General features: G+C 40.5%; 2 protein-coding genes across 3 annotated transcripts in view; one reads left to right on the forward strand and one right to left on the reverse strand.

The window, feature by feature from the left end:
• Positions 1-21,315, reverse strand: PAICS (phosphoribosylaminoimidazole carboxylase and phosphoribosylaminoimidazolesuccinocarboxamide synthase). Of its 2 annotated transcripts, XM_081097035.1 has the most exons (9): positions 20,712-21,315; positions 17,350-17,547; positions 11,430-11,608; positions 10,237-10,416; positions 10,021-10,134; positions 8,547-8,630; positions 7,558-7,738; positions 6,117-6,275; positions 1-838 (listed from the first exon to the last, which is right to left on the reverse strand). In XM_081097035.1, the coding sequence occupies exons 1-9, from the start codon at positions 20,725-20,727 to the stop codon at positions 672-674; spliced, it is 1,278 nt and encodes a 425-aa protein (XP_080953161.1). In that variant the 5' UTR covers positions 20,728-21,315; the 3' UTR covers positions 1-671. The 2 variants fall into 2 exon arrangements, with proteins under 2 accessions (XP_080953161.1, XP_080953162.1); XM_081097036.1 differs by lacking the exon at positions 6,117-6,275 and having other exon boundaries at positions 20,712-21,244.
• Positions 20,881-21,882, forward strand: part of PPAT (phosphoribosyl pyrophosphate amidotransferase) — a 26,277-nt gene continuing 25,275 nt past the window's right edge. Inside the window, exon 1 of the mRNA XM_081097022.1 lies at positions 20,881-21,735. Within this exon, the coding sequence (XP_080953148.1) occupies positions 21,608-21,735 (128 nt within the window). The 5' untranslated portion in view covers positions 20,881-21,607. The remainder of the gene's footprint in view (positions 21,736-21,882) is intronic.

The following is a 21,882-nucleotide window of genomic DNA, read 5'->3' on the forward strand; positions in this document are numbered from 1 at the left end:
TTTCATTTGAAGGCAAAGGTGGCTCTACTTTATTTCCATGGAAAATTGCTCTGACACCCATCAGAAGTTCTCAGAAAAGTTCCCTTTCCATGGCTTTCACATTGCCTCTTCATCTTACTTTGTGTCTTCCCTCCCCCAACAATCTCAACTTTTCTTCAGAGAAAAAAAAAAAAATCAAAATGAAAACAAAACATGTCTATCAATAGCTAAAGATACACACCATTTTCTGAGATACTGACTGCAAATAAAAAACCATGTCCTTAGAATTTTGTAAAGATCAAATTGAGGAAGAGAACAGTATTGCTCTTCATCAGCTGTTCTTAATAAAGCCACTTTAACTGTCTAGAACTTATGGGTTGAGATATAAGTAGTAACTTCAGAGCTCTATAATAGGACATGATTAGCATTTAAGAAATCTATTTGTTACCCACCTAGAGTGGGAAAGAGGTTTATTTTAAAATGTCTTTAGATATCTACATATATTCTACTAATCCATGAATCTAGAAAAGCAATTATTCACTAATAAGTTTCGTTTTCTCTGATTAAAAATCTTTTCATCTTGCCTGATTTTTTTTTTTTCCTGCAGGAAAAAAAATTAGTTTTTTCTATAATTTCAATAACCAGAAAATTATAGTTTTTCCTCCTAAAAAAAATGCAACGATGTTCCTTTCTTATAATTTGCCCTCTCGTATTTTCTTGTCAGCCTGCTTCAAGGAAATCCATGTATTCAACATGCTTGCTCGCAGTTTGGCCCACACCAAATGGTTGTTTAATCCAAATATCTGAGCAGCAAACTGAGCTGATCCTTCTGGAGAAAGTATGGTTGAACAGCCAAGACCTATTGGTTCAGAAAGGAAAAGACAGAAAATTGAGCTGTCAATTAATACTGAAAGTACTACTTAAGCAAACTATTTTATACTCAGAGAAGTCCTGTTAACCATAGATAATAAAAACTACTGTATTATTCTTATTTCAAGTATTTCTGCAGAAGGAGTTACTATCCTTAATGTTGGGGAGGTAAAAGTGATTATAAGAGGAAAGTAATATATATTTGCTACGAGCAGGTATTCTATATGCATTATCTATGACTCTTCTCTCTGAATTCACTGGCAAAGATATTTACCCTTTTCAAAGTTCTTTTCACATACACAATCCCTTTAAATCCTGGTGAAGGACAATAGAAATAAAACAAGGGACAAGAGGGTAGAAACAGCTGTTCTTAGACAAACTTGAGGCATGCTAATTGTTTTAATAATATCTTAGCTACTCCTTTTGTTTTTACATTCTAACTAATCTAACATTTTTAAGCAGTAAGAGAGTCAAATCCAAAGCATAACCTTAATAAGTATCAGGTTGTAAGTAAATTTAATAGTAATAAGATCTAAAAGACTGAAGAGTAGCCATGGCTGTGTAGCTCACTTGGTTAGAGTGTTGTCTCAAATACACCAAGGTTGCAGGTTCAATCCCTGGTGAGGGCACATATGAGAATCAACCAATGAATATATAAATGAACAGAACAACACATCAATGTCTCTCTCTAAAAAAATCAATCTATAAAAAAAAATTAATAAAAAAGAAATGACCATAGATTAAAAAAAATTAACTTCCTTGGGGGCCACATGTTTGCCCAGCTTTGGTTTCTTGAGGTGGTACTTATGACCATCACTAAGGTCAAAGAGTAGCTATTTGATCAATCCAAAAGCTCCCCTTTCCCAATATTCTTGGAATTCACTATGCTCTTTGACTCTAACTATAATATCCCCAATAAGAACAGATTACAGCCCTCGCCGGTTTGGCTCAGTGAGCAGGGGTGGGCAAACTTTTTGACTCGAGGGCCACAATGGGTTCTTAAACTGGACCGGAGGGCCGGAACAAAAGCATGGATGGAGTGTTTGTGTGAACTAATATAAATTCAAAGTAAACATCATTACATAAAAGGGTACGGTCTTTTTTTTTTTTTTTTTTTTTTTTAGTTTTATTCATTTCAAACGGGCCAGATCCGGCCCGTGGGCCGTAGTTTGCCCACGGCTGGAATAGAGCGTCAATCTGTGGACTGTCCCAGTCAAGGGCATATACCTCAGTTGCAGGCTTGATCCCTAATCCCTAGTATGTGGTCCCTTTTTTGTTGTTGTTGTTGTTTTTTGGTGGAGATGCTGGGGAATGTGTGGTCCCTTTTTAGGGGTGCGTGTGGGGAGGCGACCAATCGATGTCTCTCTCTCACATTGATGTTTCTCTCTCTAAAAAAAAATCAATGGAAAAATATCCTTGGGTAAGGATTAACAACAACAAAAAAAACATATTATAGTATAAATCACAAGGCTAATTTATTAATTTGTGTTAACATATGTGACATCAGTCACTTTACTTTTAGTGTCATCCCAAAGATGACACTGAAGAGAATGTTAGCATGACCCCTGCTTAAGGATGACAGGCAAATACGTGAAGTGGAAAAAAAAAAAAATTAGATTAGTGAGCATGTTTTAAGAGAAAGACAAATGGGAGTTTTCAGGATTTTACGCAAGCCACTGAAACACTATTCCTCAAAAGGTAATCCCACAATCCTAGTGATCAGAATGTACAAATCTTCAATTCTCTGTTTCTCCTTGAACAATACTAAATAAAATCTAATTTTGCGCCCTAGCTAGTTTGGCTCAGTGGATAAAGTGTTGGCCTGAGAACTGAAAGGTCCCAGGTTCGATTCCAGGCAAGGGCACAGTGGGGGGCGAGCAGGAGGTAGCCGATCAATGGTTCTCTCATCATTGATGATTCTATCTCTCTCTCCATTTCCCTTCCTCTCCGAAATCAATAAAAATATATTTTAAAAAATGTTTAGCCAAACCGGTTTGGCTCAGTGGATGGAGCGTCGGCCTGCGGACTGAAAGGTCCCAGGTTCGATTCCGGTCAAGGGCATGTACCTTGGTTGCGGGCACATCCCCAGTAGGAGGTGTGCAGGAGGCAGCTGGTCGATGTTTCTCTCTCATCGATGTTTCTAACTCTCTATCCCTCTCCCTCCCTCTCTGTAAAAAATCAATAAAAAATATTTTTAAAAATGTTTAAAAACATCTAATTTTTGCTTACCACATTCCCATGGGTAGCTTATTTTAAGCTCCATGGATAATATCTATATTATTTCCTTTAGTATAGATTTGGTTACAGTTTTATTTATATTATAGTAGATTTCTAACTTGAGAAGTTGGTAGATATCTAGTTGAAGACCTAGTTAAAGATGGATTAATTACAAGATGTCTCTCAGAAGTTGTGTAAAAAGCAGTAAAGGGAATAAAGAAAATAGACATAAACACAGCTGAAAGGCAAAGGGAGTGGTCACTACTTAGTATACCAAGAAAATTTAATCCTAAACTGGAAGCAGGGAAGGATGAGAAGCAGCCTGACGGAACCCACTCAAAGGTTCAGGAATTAGGGGCACCAGACACATCTGAAGGGAGGAGTGGGGGTGAAAATGGGGCAAAGCAGAAGGAAATCAAGAAGCAGTTTGGCCCCTCAAATTCCCTTCCCCACCCTATGTACCTAAGCAAGCACCTTCCAGGCCATGGCAATTTTAAATTTTTATGAAGGCAAAACAGACTTGTCCAGACTTCTGTGGGCTGGAAGACACCAGGCACAGCTGAGACACAAAACGCCATAGTGAAAACGGGACTAAGTTGACAAACATTAAGATCCCCAGCTTCCTAAATGCTAGCAGCCAGGCTTATTCCTCCAAGTAGAGGACTGAGCCTAGAAAGGAACTCTGGGTAATTCTGGGCAACACATGAGAAAAGACTGAAAGACACTGACGTGAGAGGTTATTCAAAGAACAGCCTTACCAGATCACCCCACAGTGGAGCCCACTTTTGACAAGCCCCACCCATCTGCACAGGGCTTCCAACTGGCTTGTTACAGTGTCCCAGTTTTCTACATAGCTGAGGAAAGGAACCAATGTGAAAGACACAATAATCTCAAATAAAAGATGTTACTATAAATATTCCAGAAAGTATAGCAACAAGAGAAAGAAAATAGATCTCAAGGAGGTCCAAATTTGAATAATAAATCAAAAAACGAAAGAAAATGGCAGGGGAAGGAAATTATTAAGTAAATCAAAAAAGCTTCCCAGGACTAAAAGAATCAGTATTCCAGAGTAAAAGCCCTCACTAAAAGCCAAGAATGAAAACAGACTCATCAAGACACATCTTTGTGAAATTTAAGAATGGATAGACAAAAGATCCTACAAGTTTCCTAAAAGAAAATTCATAAACATATGAGAAGACTGGAAAAACATGAACACTAAATAGATGATTTTAAGAAATTACCATTAATTTTTCTTAGGTGTATAAAGGGTATCAAGCTTATGATTTAAAAACTAGAGTCATTACCACTTAGAGAGGTATATTTAAGTATCTCTCTATATAAAAGGCTAATATGCTAAGTGTCCCCCCTGACTGTCTGACTGATCGCTATGATGCGCACTGACCACCAGGGGGCAAATGCTCAATGCAGGAGCTGCTGTGATGTGCACTGGCCATTTACAAAGAAATGGCACCGCAGACCTGGCGACCACAAAGCAACACTCGGCTTCCCCCAAATGGGACACAGGCTCCTCTACCACCCCGGAGCAACACTCCACCAAACTGCAGCCAACAATGCCAAGACCCCATGGCACAAAATGTGGCCCTCAGAAATGGTCGCTGTGGGCACCAGGTAATGACGTTGCAGCAACACCCGGCTTCCTCTCCCTAGCGACTAGCCTCTTGGAGTTTCTTCAGCCCAGGAACACGGCTTGCTTTATAGCCAGGTGCAAACATTTTACACTTTAACCAGATGTCTGTGAAGCGTTTTCCCATGCCTCATCTCATTTGATCCTCACAGAAGTCCTGGAGTAGGTAGATAGGAGACTCGGCAGAATCCTATTTTCTTTTCATTAGCCAGAAAACGGAGATTTAGAAAGTTTAGAAACTTGACCCGACTGAAAAGAAGAAATTGTGGAACTTGAAAACGACTTAAGGTTTTCTCACTGCGCAGAATATAGTCAAACACTGCTGCAGTTAAATATTTTACCCTTTGTTCTCCCTGCATGATCTATAGTGACAGTCTGCTTCATGTTGATATTTACTGCTGTGTTGCTGACAATTACCTGAAAGAGAAGTTGGGGTGCTTCACTGGGCTGGAAAGTTTAGCTACATCAGAAAGCAGGTCTAATTAAGCAAGTTTATTCTATATATATAAAAGGCTAAGTTGACTCACGCATGTGTGATACATGTAAAGCTCTCGCTGGCGCCAATCGCACATGTGTGTTTCCATCTGTTATTTTCTTTTCTTCTTTTTTTTTTTTTAATGACAAGTTTTTGTTTTGTTTTTAAATATATTTTATTGATTTTTTACAGAGAGGAAGGGAGAGAGATAGAGAGTTAGAAACATCGATGAGAGAGAAACATCGATCAGCTGCCTCCTGCACATCTCCCACTGGGGATGTGCCCGCAACCCAGGTACATGCCCTTGACCGGAATCGAACCTGGGACCTTTCAGTCCGCAGGCCGACGCTCCATCCACTGAGCCAAACCGGTTCCGGCTCCATCTGTCATTTTCAATTGTGAATTTGGTTGACACTTCTATTACAGAAAGGGCGAATAGCGATATAAAAATATTTCTTCTAGCCGAAACTGGTTTGGCTCAGTGGATAGAGCGTCGGCCTGCGGACTGAGGGGTCCCAGGTTCGATTCCGGTCAAGGGCATGTACCTGGGTTGCGGGCACATCCCCAGGGGGAGATGTGCAGGAGGCAGCTGATCGATGTTTCTCTCTCATCGATGTTTCTAACTCTCTATCTCTCTCCCTTCCTCTCTGTAAAAAAATCAATAAAATATATTTAAAAAAAAATATTTCTTCTAATTCATTTCCTTTCAATGTGCACGAATTCGTGCATTGGGCCTCTAGTTTAAGTATAAAATGCTATAATGTTTAAGATCTGCTTTAAAATAATCCAGAAGAGGGCTACAGATGCAACAAGATGTTAATTGCTGAAGCTGGGTAAGGGGTACATAAGGTTTTATTACATTATTCTCTATACTATTGTGCATGTTTAAACTTTGTAATAAAGAATTTTTAAAAATTCAATGTATCTTACCACTGGGTAGTCGAAGAGAAGACCACACATCCTGAGCGCCCCAGTCTGCAGTGAGGGGAGGACAGCTGATAACTGGGTATGCAGTGTTACCAGACATCACTGGTCCTAAACCATTGCTTCTGCCTGCCACTGCCACAAAGACTGTAGGAATGCCATCCCCTATGGAAGTCACAAGTTTATAATTATGCTAAATAGTCAAATGATATTTAAAGATAGGTTGAAAATAAGGGCCCATGTGTCTTAACTCCTTCAGTTCCTTCATCAGTCTCCAGAAAAGCATAAATAAGACATCACATATTCATATTACATATTATTATATTCTAAATATAAGGATCACTCTGCCACTTATTATACATCAAGCAGTGAAGTAGCAAGAATAGGTTTGGCCATCTTTGAGATCCATAGGTTAAAGGAGAGGAGCGGGTACCAAAGATTAAAGGGAATGGCTCAAAGGCCACTTCTACTATTGCCGCTCAGACTCAAGGAAACACCACCACCACCAGACCACTGTCCTTTAACAGAGTAACAGAGGCTAGAGCTTTAGGTTTAAAAAAGAGTTGAAGACAAATTCAATATAGTACTCAAGTATTTAAAACCCTTCAATGTATTTTCTAACATATCTCTAAAACATTTCATTATTTGATAAAATTATAAATTGCTCCTTTGCATTTTTCTGGAAAAAGAGGTCTGGCTTTTATTATTTTATCAAAGGATTCTGAGACCTTTCCCTCCTCTCTAAAAAAACTTAACTTCACTCTTGTAGCAACAACCTTTGAAAAGAATATTCAAAAACATTTTCTCCAGTTGAAAAACATTTGGTCATGTCTCTAGGGCTCCATTATTTTAGATCACTGCTATTTCATCAAGAGATTTCTTTTATATACTCAATTCTGAAATTATTACTTAATTTCATGTTTGCCTCCCAGGAAAAGCTGGTCATTAAAGATACTTGAGAAGATCTGCTGCTTCAACCTCAGGCTTTCCATAATTGACATGGGCCCTATTTTCTGTTGGAGTATTTAAGAAATAGTGTTTGAGGGGCTTCTTATTAGGTAAAGATAGCCCGGCCTGTGTAGCTCAGTGGTTGAGCGTCGAGCCAGGAACCAAGAGGCCACTGATTCAATTCCCAATCAGAGCACATGCCCAGGTTGCAGGCTCAATTCCCTGTGGGGGGTATGCAGGAGGCAGAAAATCGATGATTTCCTTTCTCATCATGGATGTTTCTCTCTATCCCTCTCCCTTTCTCTCTCTCTAAAAAAATCAATAAAATATATTTTAAAAAATAATAAAGACTAATTGTAGTCTTTATCTTCCTTCCATGCTTCAATTGTCAAATCATTCTCTTTAACCCACTCTTTTATAAGCATTACTAGTCTAAACATAAAATTCTTTGGCAAAATGTGGAGAACATCCTGAAATGCTCCAGTTATCTGATGTTTACCTTCGTACTCAGCTTTAATTCTCAGCGTTTCATCTGGTCCTTTATGGGCAGAGGTCACCCGAAGTTCACATGGAATGCCAAAATAGCCACAAGCCTTCTTGATTTTTTCACAGTGACCAAGATCAGAAGTTGAGCCCATTAATACTACAACCCTGCACTGACTTTCTGATTTCAGAAGCAACTGGAAGAAAAAAACATGCGTAGCAAAAGAAGATAAGGACAAAAATGGATAAATATTGGAACGAGTTAATTTGCAGAGCTACAGTTTATACTAAAAATACATCTGAACAGAATATTTTATTTTTTAATAGACCAAATTTAAGATAAACAGAACAAAATGTAAGAGAATTTACTTTTCAAAATAACTTCTATAAAGAAGAGTTAGTTCTTCATAATTAAAAGAGTATGATTTCTTAATCAAACTATTAATTATAATAAGCAATGGATAAATATTCAACTTCTAACTAATATTCAGAAAACTATAAATATATTTAATCCTAAGATTTTTAGTACAGTCTGTTTAATGGAGGTTTTAAGGCATAATCAGCCAAAATACAGAGGTGGTTTTATAAATCTTTAAGTTAGTCACAGGAATCCAAATGCATATTCCCATGGAAATGATGATCTGAAAGATAGTTAGGACGATTGGATAACCACAAATCCTATTCAATTTCCATGGAATCACAGTAATGACAATACCATAGCTCTTAAAGTGACATTTTAGTGTCACAAGGAACTCTTAATTCTGAACTCTGATAATGGAACCCATGCTAATGGAACTCTGAGTAGCAGTGGAGAGGTTAGTAAGAAATGCAAGACTTCTCTTGCAGGGGCCAGAGGAAACAAGGATTCTAGATTTCCTCAACTGGATTTGGGAGAAGTGTAATGGAAACTTAATAGCAGGGGGTCCAGGGATCCAGTTATTTTGAAGTAAGAAGTTCTGAGAGAAAAACACATAATATAGTGTGGATTTACAACAAAAGATTTACCTCTACTCTTTCAGCAACCCACTCAAAATTTTTCTTTACCATCTGGAGCCCTTCAGGAGTTACTTCCTTGAGGTCACGATATGACTAGAAAATAAAGACAGAAAGTTGAGGCTGCAAGTATTTAATTAGTAATATTCTTGCTATCTGAAATTATTTGGTTTCTGAGTTTTGGATACAGATTATGAAGAGTTTGCCTAGCAAAGGGTATATCTGAAAATGTATCTGAGTTTATGAATTCATTTCTTGAATTTAGACTAAAAATAATTTAGTGAAGTACACTTAAACTACAATTAACTGCCATGACAATTCTCATATAAAGTGAACCCCGCCCTATGTTTTTTTCGGAAAGAATAGAAATAGAACCTGCTAAGATCCAGAAGACTTGGGATAGAGTTCCAGATCTGCCACTTATTGCTGTAATTGTGAAGATATCTATCTTTCAAAATCTTAGTTTTCAAGTAATCAAACAAAGATAATACTTGCTGTGTGAGTCTATTACAATAATGAGAAATCTGCATTGTAAATGTTAAGTATTATTCCTACCTTTTTTTCCAAGATATAGGAAATATGAGATATTTAACCTTAAATAAATAGCAATCAACAACACAGGTTCAAATCATAATCCTATATAGTGAATAGCTAATATGCAAATGGTCGTCGTGCCCTGGTGCTGGGCCGGGGGATTCAGCTGTACCCCCGACTCAGCAGGGCTTGACGGGGGTGGGGCCGCCGGGTCTGGGTCTCATGTGATTTAGAGGCGCGCATGCGCGGTTGGCGGGGACTTGACTCTGGGTCCCACAGCATGCCCCAGACTCTTACAGGAGGGACATTTTCATATACATTTTACTAATTTTCTTTCATCTCTGACACTTCTATTATAGAGAAAGGGCAAATAACAATATTACAATATTTCCTCTAATTAATTCCCTTTTAATGTGCATGAATTTTGTGCACCGGGTCACTAGTCTATAATAAAAGTGTAATATGCTAATTAGACCGGACAGCCAAACAACCTCCCGGACATCATTCTGGGTGTACTTCCCAACTAAGCCGTGGTGGTGGGGGCCGAGGCAGAGGTGATTAGGGGCGATGAGGCAGGCAGGCAGAGTGGTTAGGAGAGATGAGGCAGGCAGAGTGGTTAGGGGCGATGAGGTAGGCAGGCAGAGTGGTTAGGGGCAATCAGGTAGGCCAGCGGTTAGGAGCCAGCAGTCCCGGACTGTGAGAGTTATCCCTGCGGGATCAGGCCTAAACCAGCAGTCGGACATCCTCTGAGTGGTCCTGGATTGAAAGAGGGTGCAGGCCGTGCTGAGGGACACGCCCTCCGCTCCCCCACCCCCCGATCCCCACCCCACTGTGAACCAGGCCTCTACTAAATAATAATTGCCTTTCTTGACTCTCACTTTTCCTTTCTCTTCTACCAGAGCCTGATCTTGCAATGAATAAAAAATAACAACAACCCTGAAGAATCACTTACCTGTTTGTCTTTCTGTTGGCTTCGATCTCCTGATGGCCAGAGTCTCCAGGAATCATTATCAATAACATCAGCAAGAACAATTTCTTTGGTGGTGACATCAACACCAAATTCAATCTAGAAACAGCAGATCATCAAAGAAAAGTTTCTCAAAACTATACTACCAAAGACATTTCTCAGTTGTAATTTTTTACTTTCAAATCTCCATTTTATTTGTACCTTCATATCAACCAGTGTACAGTCCTGGGGCAACCAGGATTTCTCCAGTATTTCAAAAATAGCCTGTGTAGCATGATTCATGATATCCACTTCAGTCTGGCCTATAACAAGTCCAGCAAAGCAAAATTTTGCAGCAATGAGTTGTTCCTCAGACCACTGTGGATCATTATTGGCATCATCCTGAAAATATAGGATTACAATTAATCTATAATAAAAGGATAATATGCTAATTAGACCGGACATCCTTCCTGACAAAGCCGGGTCCCGGGTGCTGGAGCAAAGCTGGTGCCAGCAGCTGGGAAAGGAAGGCCTACTCTTGCACGAATTTTCATGCATCGGGCCTCTAGTTTAAATATAAGATATTTGAACTTTTCTAAGAATCTGAAGTCCTTTTTCCCTTGAGCATGAATCCTCAGAAATATCCCTCTAAAAAATTTCCCCTAGAGATTAAATTTTATTTAAAATACCCTTTAATTCACAGCAAATATATTCAGTTGGTCTACTTTCAATAGTTACTTTAAAACTTAAAATATTTGGATAACATTCTAATTATAAAGTATTGAAAGAATTTGGCCTCTCTCTAGAAACTAACTTAAACACAAGTATGGAAAGAGAAAAGCAGTTTCAATAAAGAAAACCAATACAAGTTCATAACCACGGACTCCTACTCCCTCTATTGTATGTTTTTGCTTATAAGAGACATTGATAATAGTTTTTCGGTATCTATAATAAAAGCATAATATGCTAATTGGACTGGACGAAACTGGGGCTGCGAGGGCAGAGCCCCTTGCATGAATTTTGTGCATTGGGCCTCTAGTTAGAATATAAAAGACCCCTCATAGTAGCCTTTACTTCAAATTCTTCAACAGTAAATTAAAAATTTTTTTGAATTGTTACTTTTCTTCCTAGTAATTTCTAATTTTATTTTGTTAGTCACCTTGGTAGAAAGATAGGTTTTCAAAGGTGTTTCCTTTTTAAAAGCTGAATTATGATTGCTAATGGAAGTATACATTATTGACATGTTTCTGGAGTGACAACTGTAATGTAAAAAGTTTCTTTGCTTTTTTTTGAGAGGGAAAGGGGTAGAGAGATGAAAACATAAATGAGAGAGAAACATCATCAATTTAATGTTTAAATGTTTGACTTTAAGTTTGTAGTTGTGTTATAGTAAGACAGATGCATAAAATAAATACCTTAAAAAACATCTCCACTTTAGGAGGGTAAAATTTGTACCCTTCTTTGACACCAGGATTTCTTTTGAGAAAAGAACCAGTTGCTATTCTTCTACAAACCCATTCAATTGGAATCATTTCACACTTAGGTGCAATGAAAGCGGTCTCCCCACATTTTCTGGTGAAAGCAGTTTTGATACCTATATATGAATAACAAAAAGTAAAAAAAACCACACCATTAAAATTGTATTTTAAAAAGTAGGCCTGAAGCATAATAAAACTCTATCCTTACAAAAAATAAAATGTAATTAGCTAATTACATTTCTCTTAAATGACACTATCAAAAGAAAATGTAATTTTTAAAAAGTAGAAATAGGAAAAATTAATGTCTTACTACTACTTATCAAAATACTCAGGTTTATTTCACTTTCATGTCACATGGCAAAATATATACTGGATCAGAAGATCTGAGTCGCAGTGTCTTTATCATTCATTAATTTTTTCATTCAAAAAATACTTATTGAGAACATCCTCTGCCAATGAGTACTGGACTTTGCAGGAGGCACATAACTTATCTAAGTGGCACTTAATCATTAGATTTAGTTGCAGGATTCTCCTGTTCTATTGCCGGAAGCCGGTCCATCCTTGCTGCTTGACACAGTCACTGCAGGAAAGAAACATCTGCACAGCATGTTTCAAGGGACCTGGAGTATATAGCATACTGTTCTTAATATGTTTGCTCCCCTTAACGCTATGTGTTTTAACCAAGGTCACCTCTCCGAGAAAGGTTGTTTCCCCAGGTAGGGATTTTTCCCTTAAGTTAGGGAGGGAATAAAACCCCTTAACTAAATGCCAGGCGGGTAGTTAATCACTTCAACTACGAACAATCACCCTTAAGCTACATAATCTTTACTCCCTGGAATGGAGGTAAGAAACGCCCTAACCTTTGCAATAGAAATTGACAAGATTAAAATCAACTGGTATAAATACAGATGTAACAAGACAATAAACACCAGAACTTGGCTGGAGATCCTGGCTAGAGATCCTGACTAGGCTGCTGATCAACTGAACACTTTCTCCATGTCATTCCTTCTTTGCCGACTCCGTCCACACCTTTGGGGATCCCTGGACCTGCTGGGGTTGGACCCCAGCATTCTATGGTCCATTATTATACAGGCCTTGTAAAATATCAATCTACATAGCACAATCGCCTATAATCTTAAATTTTGAATAGCTTTTTTCTCTTAACATTAGAAGCAAATTATCTTTAAAAAACCACCCAACAATTAGCAGCAGGGACATAATGGCCAATTTGGCCAACAGCAAATAAAATAGTTGTTCTTCCTCTCCTTCTCTCTTATTCAAACTATTATTGGAAAACTAAAATAAAGAGCTGACTTGTGATGTTTAAAATGGGAGCTATTTTATGTGGTAGTCTTGGAAAATAACAAACCATATCAGCATTCCATTTCTAGGATTTCTAGGTATTAACATTACAGCCTGAAGATGAACGTTATGTTAAACTCATGTAGGAGTTCTCATTAATGCTATAGTATTACTTTATAGAGTGATGTAATAATACTTCTACGAAAGGCTGTATTGAAAAGAACTGAAAGCAGGTACTCAAACAGGTACTCATACACCAATGTTCACAACAGCATACTAGTAATTCCTAATAGCCAAAAGGGAGAAACAGCCCAAGTGTCCATCAACAGATGAATGGGTAGACAAAATGTAGTATATACATTCAATGGATTCAGTCATAAAAAGGAATGAAATTCTAATACATGCTACAACATGCATTAAACTTGAAAACATGCTAAGTGAAATAAAGAATGAATATAATTCATTCCATGTCTATAAGGTCCCTAAAATAGACAAATTCATAGATAAATGTAAAACAGAGGATACCAGAAGCTAGGGAGAAGGGGGAATAGAGAATTACTATTTAATGTGTCAGGGTTTCTGTCTGGGACAATGAAAGTTATGAAAATAGATAGTGGTGATGGTTGCACAGCACTGTGTATGTACTTACCGCCAAGAACTGTACATGTAAACATGGTTAAAACGGTAAATTTTATGTATGTATATTTTGCCACAAAGTAACTTTTAAACGAATCAAGACCTAATTTGTCAGGCATTGCTAATTTATTTTCTTTTTGTTTAACCCTCATAACACCTGATAAGGTAGGTAGTATGATTATCCCACAAACAGATGACGACACTGAGGCACAGTAGTTACGTCAGCTAGTAGTAGGTATCGCAGGGTTTCCAACCCATACTGAACTCTGTGGGCTGCCCACCAAAGTGTTATTATATCCCAATACAAAGTAATACTAGAGCATGAACGCGAATCAACAAACCCGCATGGGCTTAATACAATATTCATCTCAAGGCTGCAATGTTAGTACCTCCATTGCCAATGTAATCCTCTAAGACAAAAGTTTTCTTAGGAAAGGACTAGAGATCATTGATCATATGTATGTATCCATACATGAAAGGAATTTACATTTATAAAAACTCTAAACTGTTCTGTTTTATGCATTATCTTATTTAACCAAATATAAAAATTTTGAGGTAGGTATTATTATTTACATTTTATAGTGAAAGAAGCAGAGACTCAAAGAAATGAAGTGGAAACTCTAGGTTATGCTGCCAGTGAGTAATGGTGCCTGGACTTGGAAGTGCACTGTCCAGTTCCAAAACCTATGCTGCTTTCTCTGCATCTCCTCTGGGTTTGACCAGTAAAATTCAATGGAAACAGGGTAAATAAATTGTGGTATGCTGCATAACCAGGAAATGACTGGGCTCATGGGCAGATGATTGACATCAATCCTTAACTCAAGGTGATTAACTACATGCCTCACTGCTGGGCTTCAAGAGCTATTCTTTTTCAGACCTATTAGTCCTTAGTCATATTTGCTCATTTGTCCAAATCTGTTGTTTAAACATAAACAAGTTACTTTTACCCAGAGAAACTCCTCCCAGCCCCCACCCTGCGACATGCACACATCTAAGGGAACCAAAAGCACAGAATCAACTTATGGTAATAAACTTGTACAGAGAAAAAAAAAAAACACTTCTAAAAAAGACTGATTTAGTTAAATGATATGATTCCTTTTAATACACATGCTAACCATTAAAGCAAACTTCATGACTACATACAATGAGAAAAAGAACTCCCCCCATTTGTCTGTTGTCTACAAAATACAAAGCCATCAAGATTACTACGAAAATGTAAATATGTTACTTCGTACTCTGAATTACAATGGCCACATATGATAAACAGCCCACATATTCCTGGGGCCATCCATGTATTAAGGCTGCCCAGCTTCCCATCCGTGGTTTGGCAACTGTAGGACTGTTATTCATATCACTACTCTCACACCTAAATGTAATTTCAGTGCATTTTTGTGGGAGAGCTGAAACTTAAAGGTTAAATTTTGATTTTTAAACATTGAGACCAAATCCACAAATCTTCTAACTCAGGTATAGCATGTAATATAATTACCAGGGAAAAACAGTATTACCTATACCTATTATTTGCTCAGTATTTTATAGTTTGTTCATGAGTGACAATGAGAAAACTAGAATCCTGATTTATTGATTCTCATTCTGGTGCTCTTCCCATTCTAATTTCTTGAAATACCTTAATTTGGAACATAACCCTGGTTGTAAAGAAAGAAATTTTAAATAGACCATTGGCGGTCAATTAGACACAGCATTTATTCAACTAGTAGCAAGTAAAAATTACATAAAGCTTAACAGAACTCTTAATCTGTCCTCAAACCGATTTGTTCAAGAATTTTATTTTATTATCTTTTTAAATATATTTTATTGATTTTTTACAGAGAGGAAGGGAGAGGAATAGAGAGTTAGAAACATCGATCAGCTGCCTCCTGCACACCCCCCACTGGGGAGATGCCTGCAACCAAGGTACATGTCCTTGACCGGAATCGAACCCAGGACCCTTCAGTCCGAAGGCCGACGCTCTATCCACTGAGCCAAACCGGTGCTGGCTTGTTCAAGAATTTTAAAAAACCTAGGTTTTCCTTAATTTTACAACATATAAAGCCTGGCAAATACTTTTCAACATTTCCTGTGACCCAAATAAGTTTCAGCTATGTTAAATGTGTCAAATACAATAGTTTAAAGAGAATTGTTAAGAGTACTTCATTTAAGGTAATCAATTTTCCTAGTTACCTGAGCTGCAAGACTTTCAAAGACAAACTAGGAGACACCCTAAACCACTTGGATCACTCTAATTCACTTGTTCTTAAACCCCAGAAAGTATGCTGACAGTGCCTTATTAAATAAGCAAAAAGCTTGGGCTGTACTTATCTTCTATTACTTTAAAGTGCATATATGTGTGCGTGCTACACACACACTCCCACAGCTATATGCAATTACTGTGGGTACATAGATACTAATTTATTAACAATTTACAGTGTTAAGTAACTTGGGTTTGACTCCCAGTCAGGTGCAGGCCTGGGTTGCAGGTTCGATCCCCAGCACCGGTTGGGGTGCCTGTGGGAAGAAGCCAATAGATGTATCTCTTCCACATCGATGTTTCTTTCTCCCCCTCCCTTCCTCTTTCTCTAAAAATCAGTGGAAAAAGTATCCTTGGGTGAATATTAATGAACAGTGAAATGGTACTCTGGAAGAGACAAAACTATCTAGAACCCATTCTGTACTAACAGAATGGATTTAAATTAAATTACCTTATTTTGTTTTTTGTTTTCCTTGATGTCTGTAGCCAAACTTATCCCTGAGGCCCAGCAGAGGGGATCAGGGCCCATGCACCACAGTGTTTCTGTGGCAACCTTCTGGGCCAGTGCGTGCCATGGGTGGGCAGGCACCGAATTTGATACGGCTGCATAAATTACCTTATTTTGTATAAGGCAGGCATGTCTACCTTGACTGGCAACAAGTGTATGAAATCCCCCTTTTGATTTAAGGAAGACTAATGCTTACTGGAAGCTCTAAATTACGAAAGGGCAACTGGGAAAAGTGCAAATAAAAGGAGACAAAGTTATTAAGTTATAAAATTAGAACTGAGATAAAGAACAAAGCTTTTATTTAATAGGTAAGGAACCAGAGGCTTCAAAGGTTGAATGATCGAAGACAATGAGACTATTAAAGGGAAAGAGTGCAAATCTTTTACAGGTTAAGATTTCATACACCACAGACCAAGCTGCAGAAAAATACATTATCCTAATTCCCCTTCCTTCACTCCATAGAATGTTTTGATCTTGCTTTTATCTTTCTAGTAGACGTCTCTATTGGAAAGTCTTCAGTTTTGGAGTAGGAGGTAATCCTGAAGATCTTTGATCTAGTCCAAATCCCTCACTTGGGGAATAGCGGGATGAAATGTGGTTAGTCTTCAAACACTTTTCAGAGCTTTCAAGTGGAAGAGAAATTTTAAATTCTGTATTATCTCCAAGGATGGAACACAGAATAATTGTATAGAATTACAGCTCATAAATTTCAACTCATCAACTAGAGCTGCCTAACACCAGAATTTGCTTCCTTCATAGGTACATTCCTTAAGGTCCTTCATTGGTAAGTCTCTCTTAGGAAGATGCCCTAGAAGTTTCAGGGAAGATTCCTTTTAATTAACTAAATAATACTACTTACTAATTCCAAACCAAGTAAAATGTTATAGTGAAATCTGAGTTCCTGGTTTAATTTAAATAAGTTTACTTGTGAGGCATCTCCAAACAAAATGTTAATACAAATAGTGTCATCTACCTATGAAAGAGATTAGAGTGTATATACCTCCCTGGTAAAGGGAAGCCACTTACCTGATTCCTCTAAGAACTAAAAAAAAAATAACTAGTAATCAACATGTTGTTAATACAATGTGTCGTTTCTCCCTGAAAAGGACCAGTATGTGTGTGAGAGAGAACATGAAGTGGAGGCTACTGGGAGAGCCACTTACCTGCTTCCTGTAACAGCTGAAAAATACAACTAGTAATTTTATTTGAGATTGCAGCTTTCCCTTCCAGGTGATTCTTTCTGGCTGCATTTCCTGCTGTAATCTGGTCCTTGGACTGCAGGAGCACTTTTCCTGGACTGTCTAACAATTCATAGACTTCTTTTGTTTTACCCTCATAGAGCTTTTTACCAATGTTCAGTACTGTGGAAATAGAATGGAAACATATTTCAGGAAGAATTTTGCTAAACAGTGAAGACTACTTGGAATGATGAATCAATGAACACAGTGGTTAAGCAAAATTTTAATAATAAGCTCATCTGCATAGGAGCTTACCATATACTCTAAAGTATTTCCACATGCATCATCATATTTGATTCACACAATTTTGTGAAGAACTATTGTGTAAATAATTGTAGAGATTAGGAAACAAGTATCAAAAAGGTAGAGGTCACGAATTGGGAAATGGCAGAACCAGACAAAATTCTGAATCTTCTATCAAATTCTGTGGTCTTTCCACTATCAACCTGACTCTTAGAGCAGAACTGAAGTAGAATTAAGATCCATTAAAATTAATGTAAATATACTAGTATTTTCACATACATACAATAACTAACCTAGCTTGCAAGGGCCAGGGTTGGGGGAGAGGGAATGCTTTATTTTGCCTGACTTCTGCTTTCCATGGCAGGTGAGATAGGCAAGTTCAGCCAAATTGGTTCCCGATTCAAGTTAATGTGCAAGGGAAGGCACCTCCATCAGTAGTTAGCCCACCTGGAAGCTCCTTTCTCTCTTTCTCAATCCTGCTTCCCAATCTTCCACCCTTAGTTAACCCTTTCTCTCTCTCTTTTTTTTTTTAAATATATTTTATTGATTTTTTACAGAGAGGAAGGGAGAGAGATAGAGAGTTAGAAACATCGATGAGAGAGGAACATCGATCAGCTGCCTCCTGCACATCTCCTACTGGGGATGTGCCCGCAACCCAGGTACATGCCCTTGACCGGAATCGAACCTGGGACCTTTCAGTCCGCAAGCTGACGCTCTATCCACCGAGCCAAACCGGTTTCGGCAACCCTTTCTCTTAACAGTTGCAGAAAAGTATGAAGAAGTAAGGACAAGAGACTTCAATTTTGCCCTAGCTGGTTTGGCAAAGTGGGTAGACTGCCAGTCTACAAACTGAAGGGTCCCGGTTTTGATTCTGGTCAAGGGCATGTACCTGTTGCAGGCTCAATCCCCCACCCATAGAGAACCCAATTTTGATGCAGGTTGTAAGACCTAGATGACGATCAGAGATAACAGAAGTTCAAGGACTTAAGATTTCCAAGGGGAGAAATCACTCATTCTCAGTATAAGCATTTTTTAATGTTCATGTGTCAGGTAGTAGGGATATACCAGTAAAGGAGATGAAGTTCATGCTGTCAAGTGCCCTGAGTCCGAGGGCAGCTGAAAATAAATAAGGCATCTAGTAAGTATAGTGTAAGAAATATAGACTATGGGAACACAGGTTCATAGCGGGGCCACCAAACCTAGTCTAGACCTCAAAGAACAATGCGAGGATTAGGCTGAGATCTGAGGAACGATCACAATTTAACCAGAAGAGGGAAAGGAGTAGGTAGTGGTAATGAAAAAAGACCATGGGGTGAAAGAATACATGGCAGAACTTCAGTATATCTGGAGCACTTTGTGTGTACATTGCTGCTGGGCAGGGAGGGTGGCAGCAGCTAAGACTAGCAACAATGGCAGGAGATAAGACTTCCACAAGAGTTGGGGAAGTAGGTCATCTCCAGCTAGTGCAGGGAACCACCACACAAACCAATTACAATCTAGTTTAACTAAAGAGGCGGGCCACTGCTGGGTACGTAATTTAGAGGATGAATTCCCATCTCCTGGTATAATGTCTTGACTCACAGACAAGGCTTAAAAAAGGCCCTTCAAGACAGCCCCAGCGTAGTGGTCCAAATTCAATGTCTCATTCCTTTCCTGGGACTCTAACTTCTGTAACTGAATTTCTATATCCCCCTCCCAGGCTTTGGACATGCTCTTCCCTGGGCCTAGAATAAGGTTGGTTTCCTTCACTCCTCATCCTTTAGGTCTGATACGCCATGTTGACTGAGTTTAGACTTTATCCCAAGAACAAACATGTGGCTTTTAAGCATTTAGTAAAATGACAGATTTCTATATTAGAAAGATCATTATGGCTGCTGTATGAAGAATGAAATGAAGGGGAGAGAGACGGAGAGAACAGTTAGGATACTGTTGCAGCAATACAGGCAAGAAACGTCCTGGTCTAAGGAAAAGTAATGGGAAAAAGACTCGAGATATTTAAACGGTAAAAAAATTTTTTTTTAAATTTATTTTTATTGATTTCAGAGGAAGGGAGAGGAGGACAGAGAGAGAGAGAAACGTCTATGATGAGAGAGAATCACTGATTGGCTGCCTCCTGCATGCCCCACACTGGGGATTGAGCATGCAACCCAGGCGTGTGCCCCGACTGGGAATTGAAGTGTGACCTCCTGGTTTGTAGGTCGATGCTCAACCACTGAGCTACGCCAGCTGGGCTAAAAGGTAAAAAACTTTTAGAACAATTGATTCATTTTGGGAGATAACAGAGACAGGAAAAAGTCAAGATGTTGCCTAGGTTAGATAAAAGGCAAAACGAAGTTTGTACCTACTGCCCCTCCTTCCCAGTTTAGTTGGATCAATACTTTTTAACCTAGTCATTAAATAGGGTAGGAATTATGGGTAGAAATATCTTAATCATGGGAAACATGCTACAAGTACCGAAATGCCTGCTACAAATTAGTGGACTTGCCTGGTGGTTTCAGAGCCCTCCAAAGCCATCATGGCTTTACAAGACTACTTTAAAAACACACCCCAAATCGGGACAGAAAATAGCAAATTTTTCAGAAGGTTCAATGATTAACTTTCTGGAATAGAAGGTTATTATTAACCTAACAAGAAGAGTCACCTAGTTTGAAGAGTCAACACGAGATGTTCCAGTGTTTTTCAGTACCTATTGATTACAAAACTGACTTCCAGGCACCTCTTCACCCGCTGGCCATTTCTGTCCTAACTATCCCTTCCCTTCCGTCCTCACCCCACCCCAGACGCAGTCCTCGGTGTTTGGGCAAGTTCGGGAGGCCGGGGGGCGCTTTATTTACAAGGCTCGGTACCGCGGCGCCGGGCCACGTGTCCGCCCGCGCGGCGGCCGGGAGGGGCGGGGACTGGGAGATCCGGCATTGGCAGGGAGGCTGGGGTCAGGGCCAACGGGACGCACGTGTCCGCGCCGAGACCAGGAGCCCGAGGCCGGGGGCCGGGCAGGCCGTGGAGAGCAGGAGGCCCCGGCGGAGTCCCGGATGCCCGTTACTCACCCTCAGCTGTCGCCATTATCCTGGGTGGGCTGGGAGCGGCGGCCGAGACGCGGGACTCCGGAAAGGAGGAGGGGTCAGAGAGGCTCACGGGGCGAGGGCGGGAGGCGCGGGGCAGAGACACGCCCCCGGCAGCGCGGCGTCACCCAGAGCGGCGCTCGGTTCCAGAACTGCGGCGGAACCCGGGGTGTCGCTGCCCACCAAGCTGGTGGGGACTTGGGGAGTGAGCGCTCTCCGCGAGGCTTCCCGCCGCGCAGGCGCAGCGACGCCCACAGCCCCCCCCTCCCGCCCTCGCCCCCTTCTCGTCCGGCGCCGGCGCGGTTCCCGGAGAGGCTCAAAGTGGCGCGCAATGGCGGCCCCTCCCAGCTCCACAGGTCTCGCTGATGGGGCTCCCTTCTCCGCTGCGAGAGCGGTTCAGAGGTTGGAGTGTACCAAGTAGCGACGGCGGGGGGAGGCCTGGGGGTGGGGGCGTTCGAAGGTTACATCCTCGGCGAGAGAGGTGACGTGAACCCCACTAGTCTCCTCACTCCAGTCTTAGAAGCTGGAAAATAACGGGGATCTCCACGTGCCGAAAAATTAGCTCCCAGCGGCGCTCCCGTGGAGCACTAGCTCCACCTCCCTGGAGCCCGTGACTCCGCCCCTCCGCCCGGGCCCCTCCTTCCGCCCTCGCTCATTGGTGGGTCTGGAGGAGTCGGGGGAGGGGGCGGGGGCAAGCTAGTCTCGCTCACTCCCTTTCTTGGAAAGCACGCGCCGCCGCAGTAGCGCGGGCTGAGCGGCTGGGAAGGAAGCAGCTGTCTCGGGCGCGAGCTTCTGTGGCGTCCGGGCCCAGCGGGCAGCAGGTTGGTGCTTAGACCCGGCAGCGGCGGCGGCTCCTCCGTCCACGTGGGTTCTCTGGCGACATGGAGCTGGAGGAGTCGGGGATCCGAGAGGAATGCGGCGTGTTCGGGTGCATCAGCTCCGGAGAGTGGCCCACGCAGTTAGATGTGCCGCATGTGATCGCTCTGGGACTCGTGGGGCTGCAGCACCGGTGAGCTCCCCGGGGAAGGGTGAGGGTGGTGTGGCGCGTGCTTCTTTCTCCACCAGTCCAGGCTGCTCTCTGCGGCCCGAGCAGGCGATCCTGTGTGCGCCTGAGGACCGCAATGCCGGACCTCCCTGACCTGAACCGGTACCTGCC

This window comes from Myotis nattereri, assembly GCF_964212035.1.
Source record: "Myotis nattereri genome assembly, chromosome: 1".
NCBI lineage: Eukaryota > Metazoa > Chordata > Mammalia > Chiroptera > Vespertilionidae > Myotis > Myotis nattereri.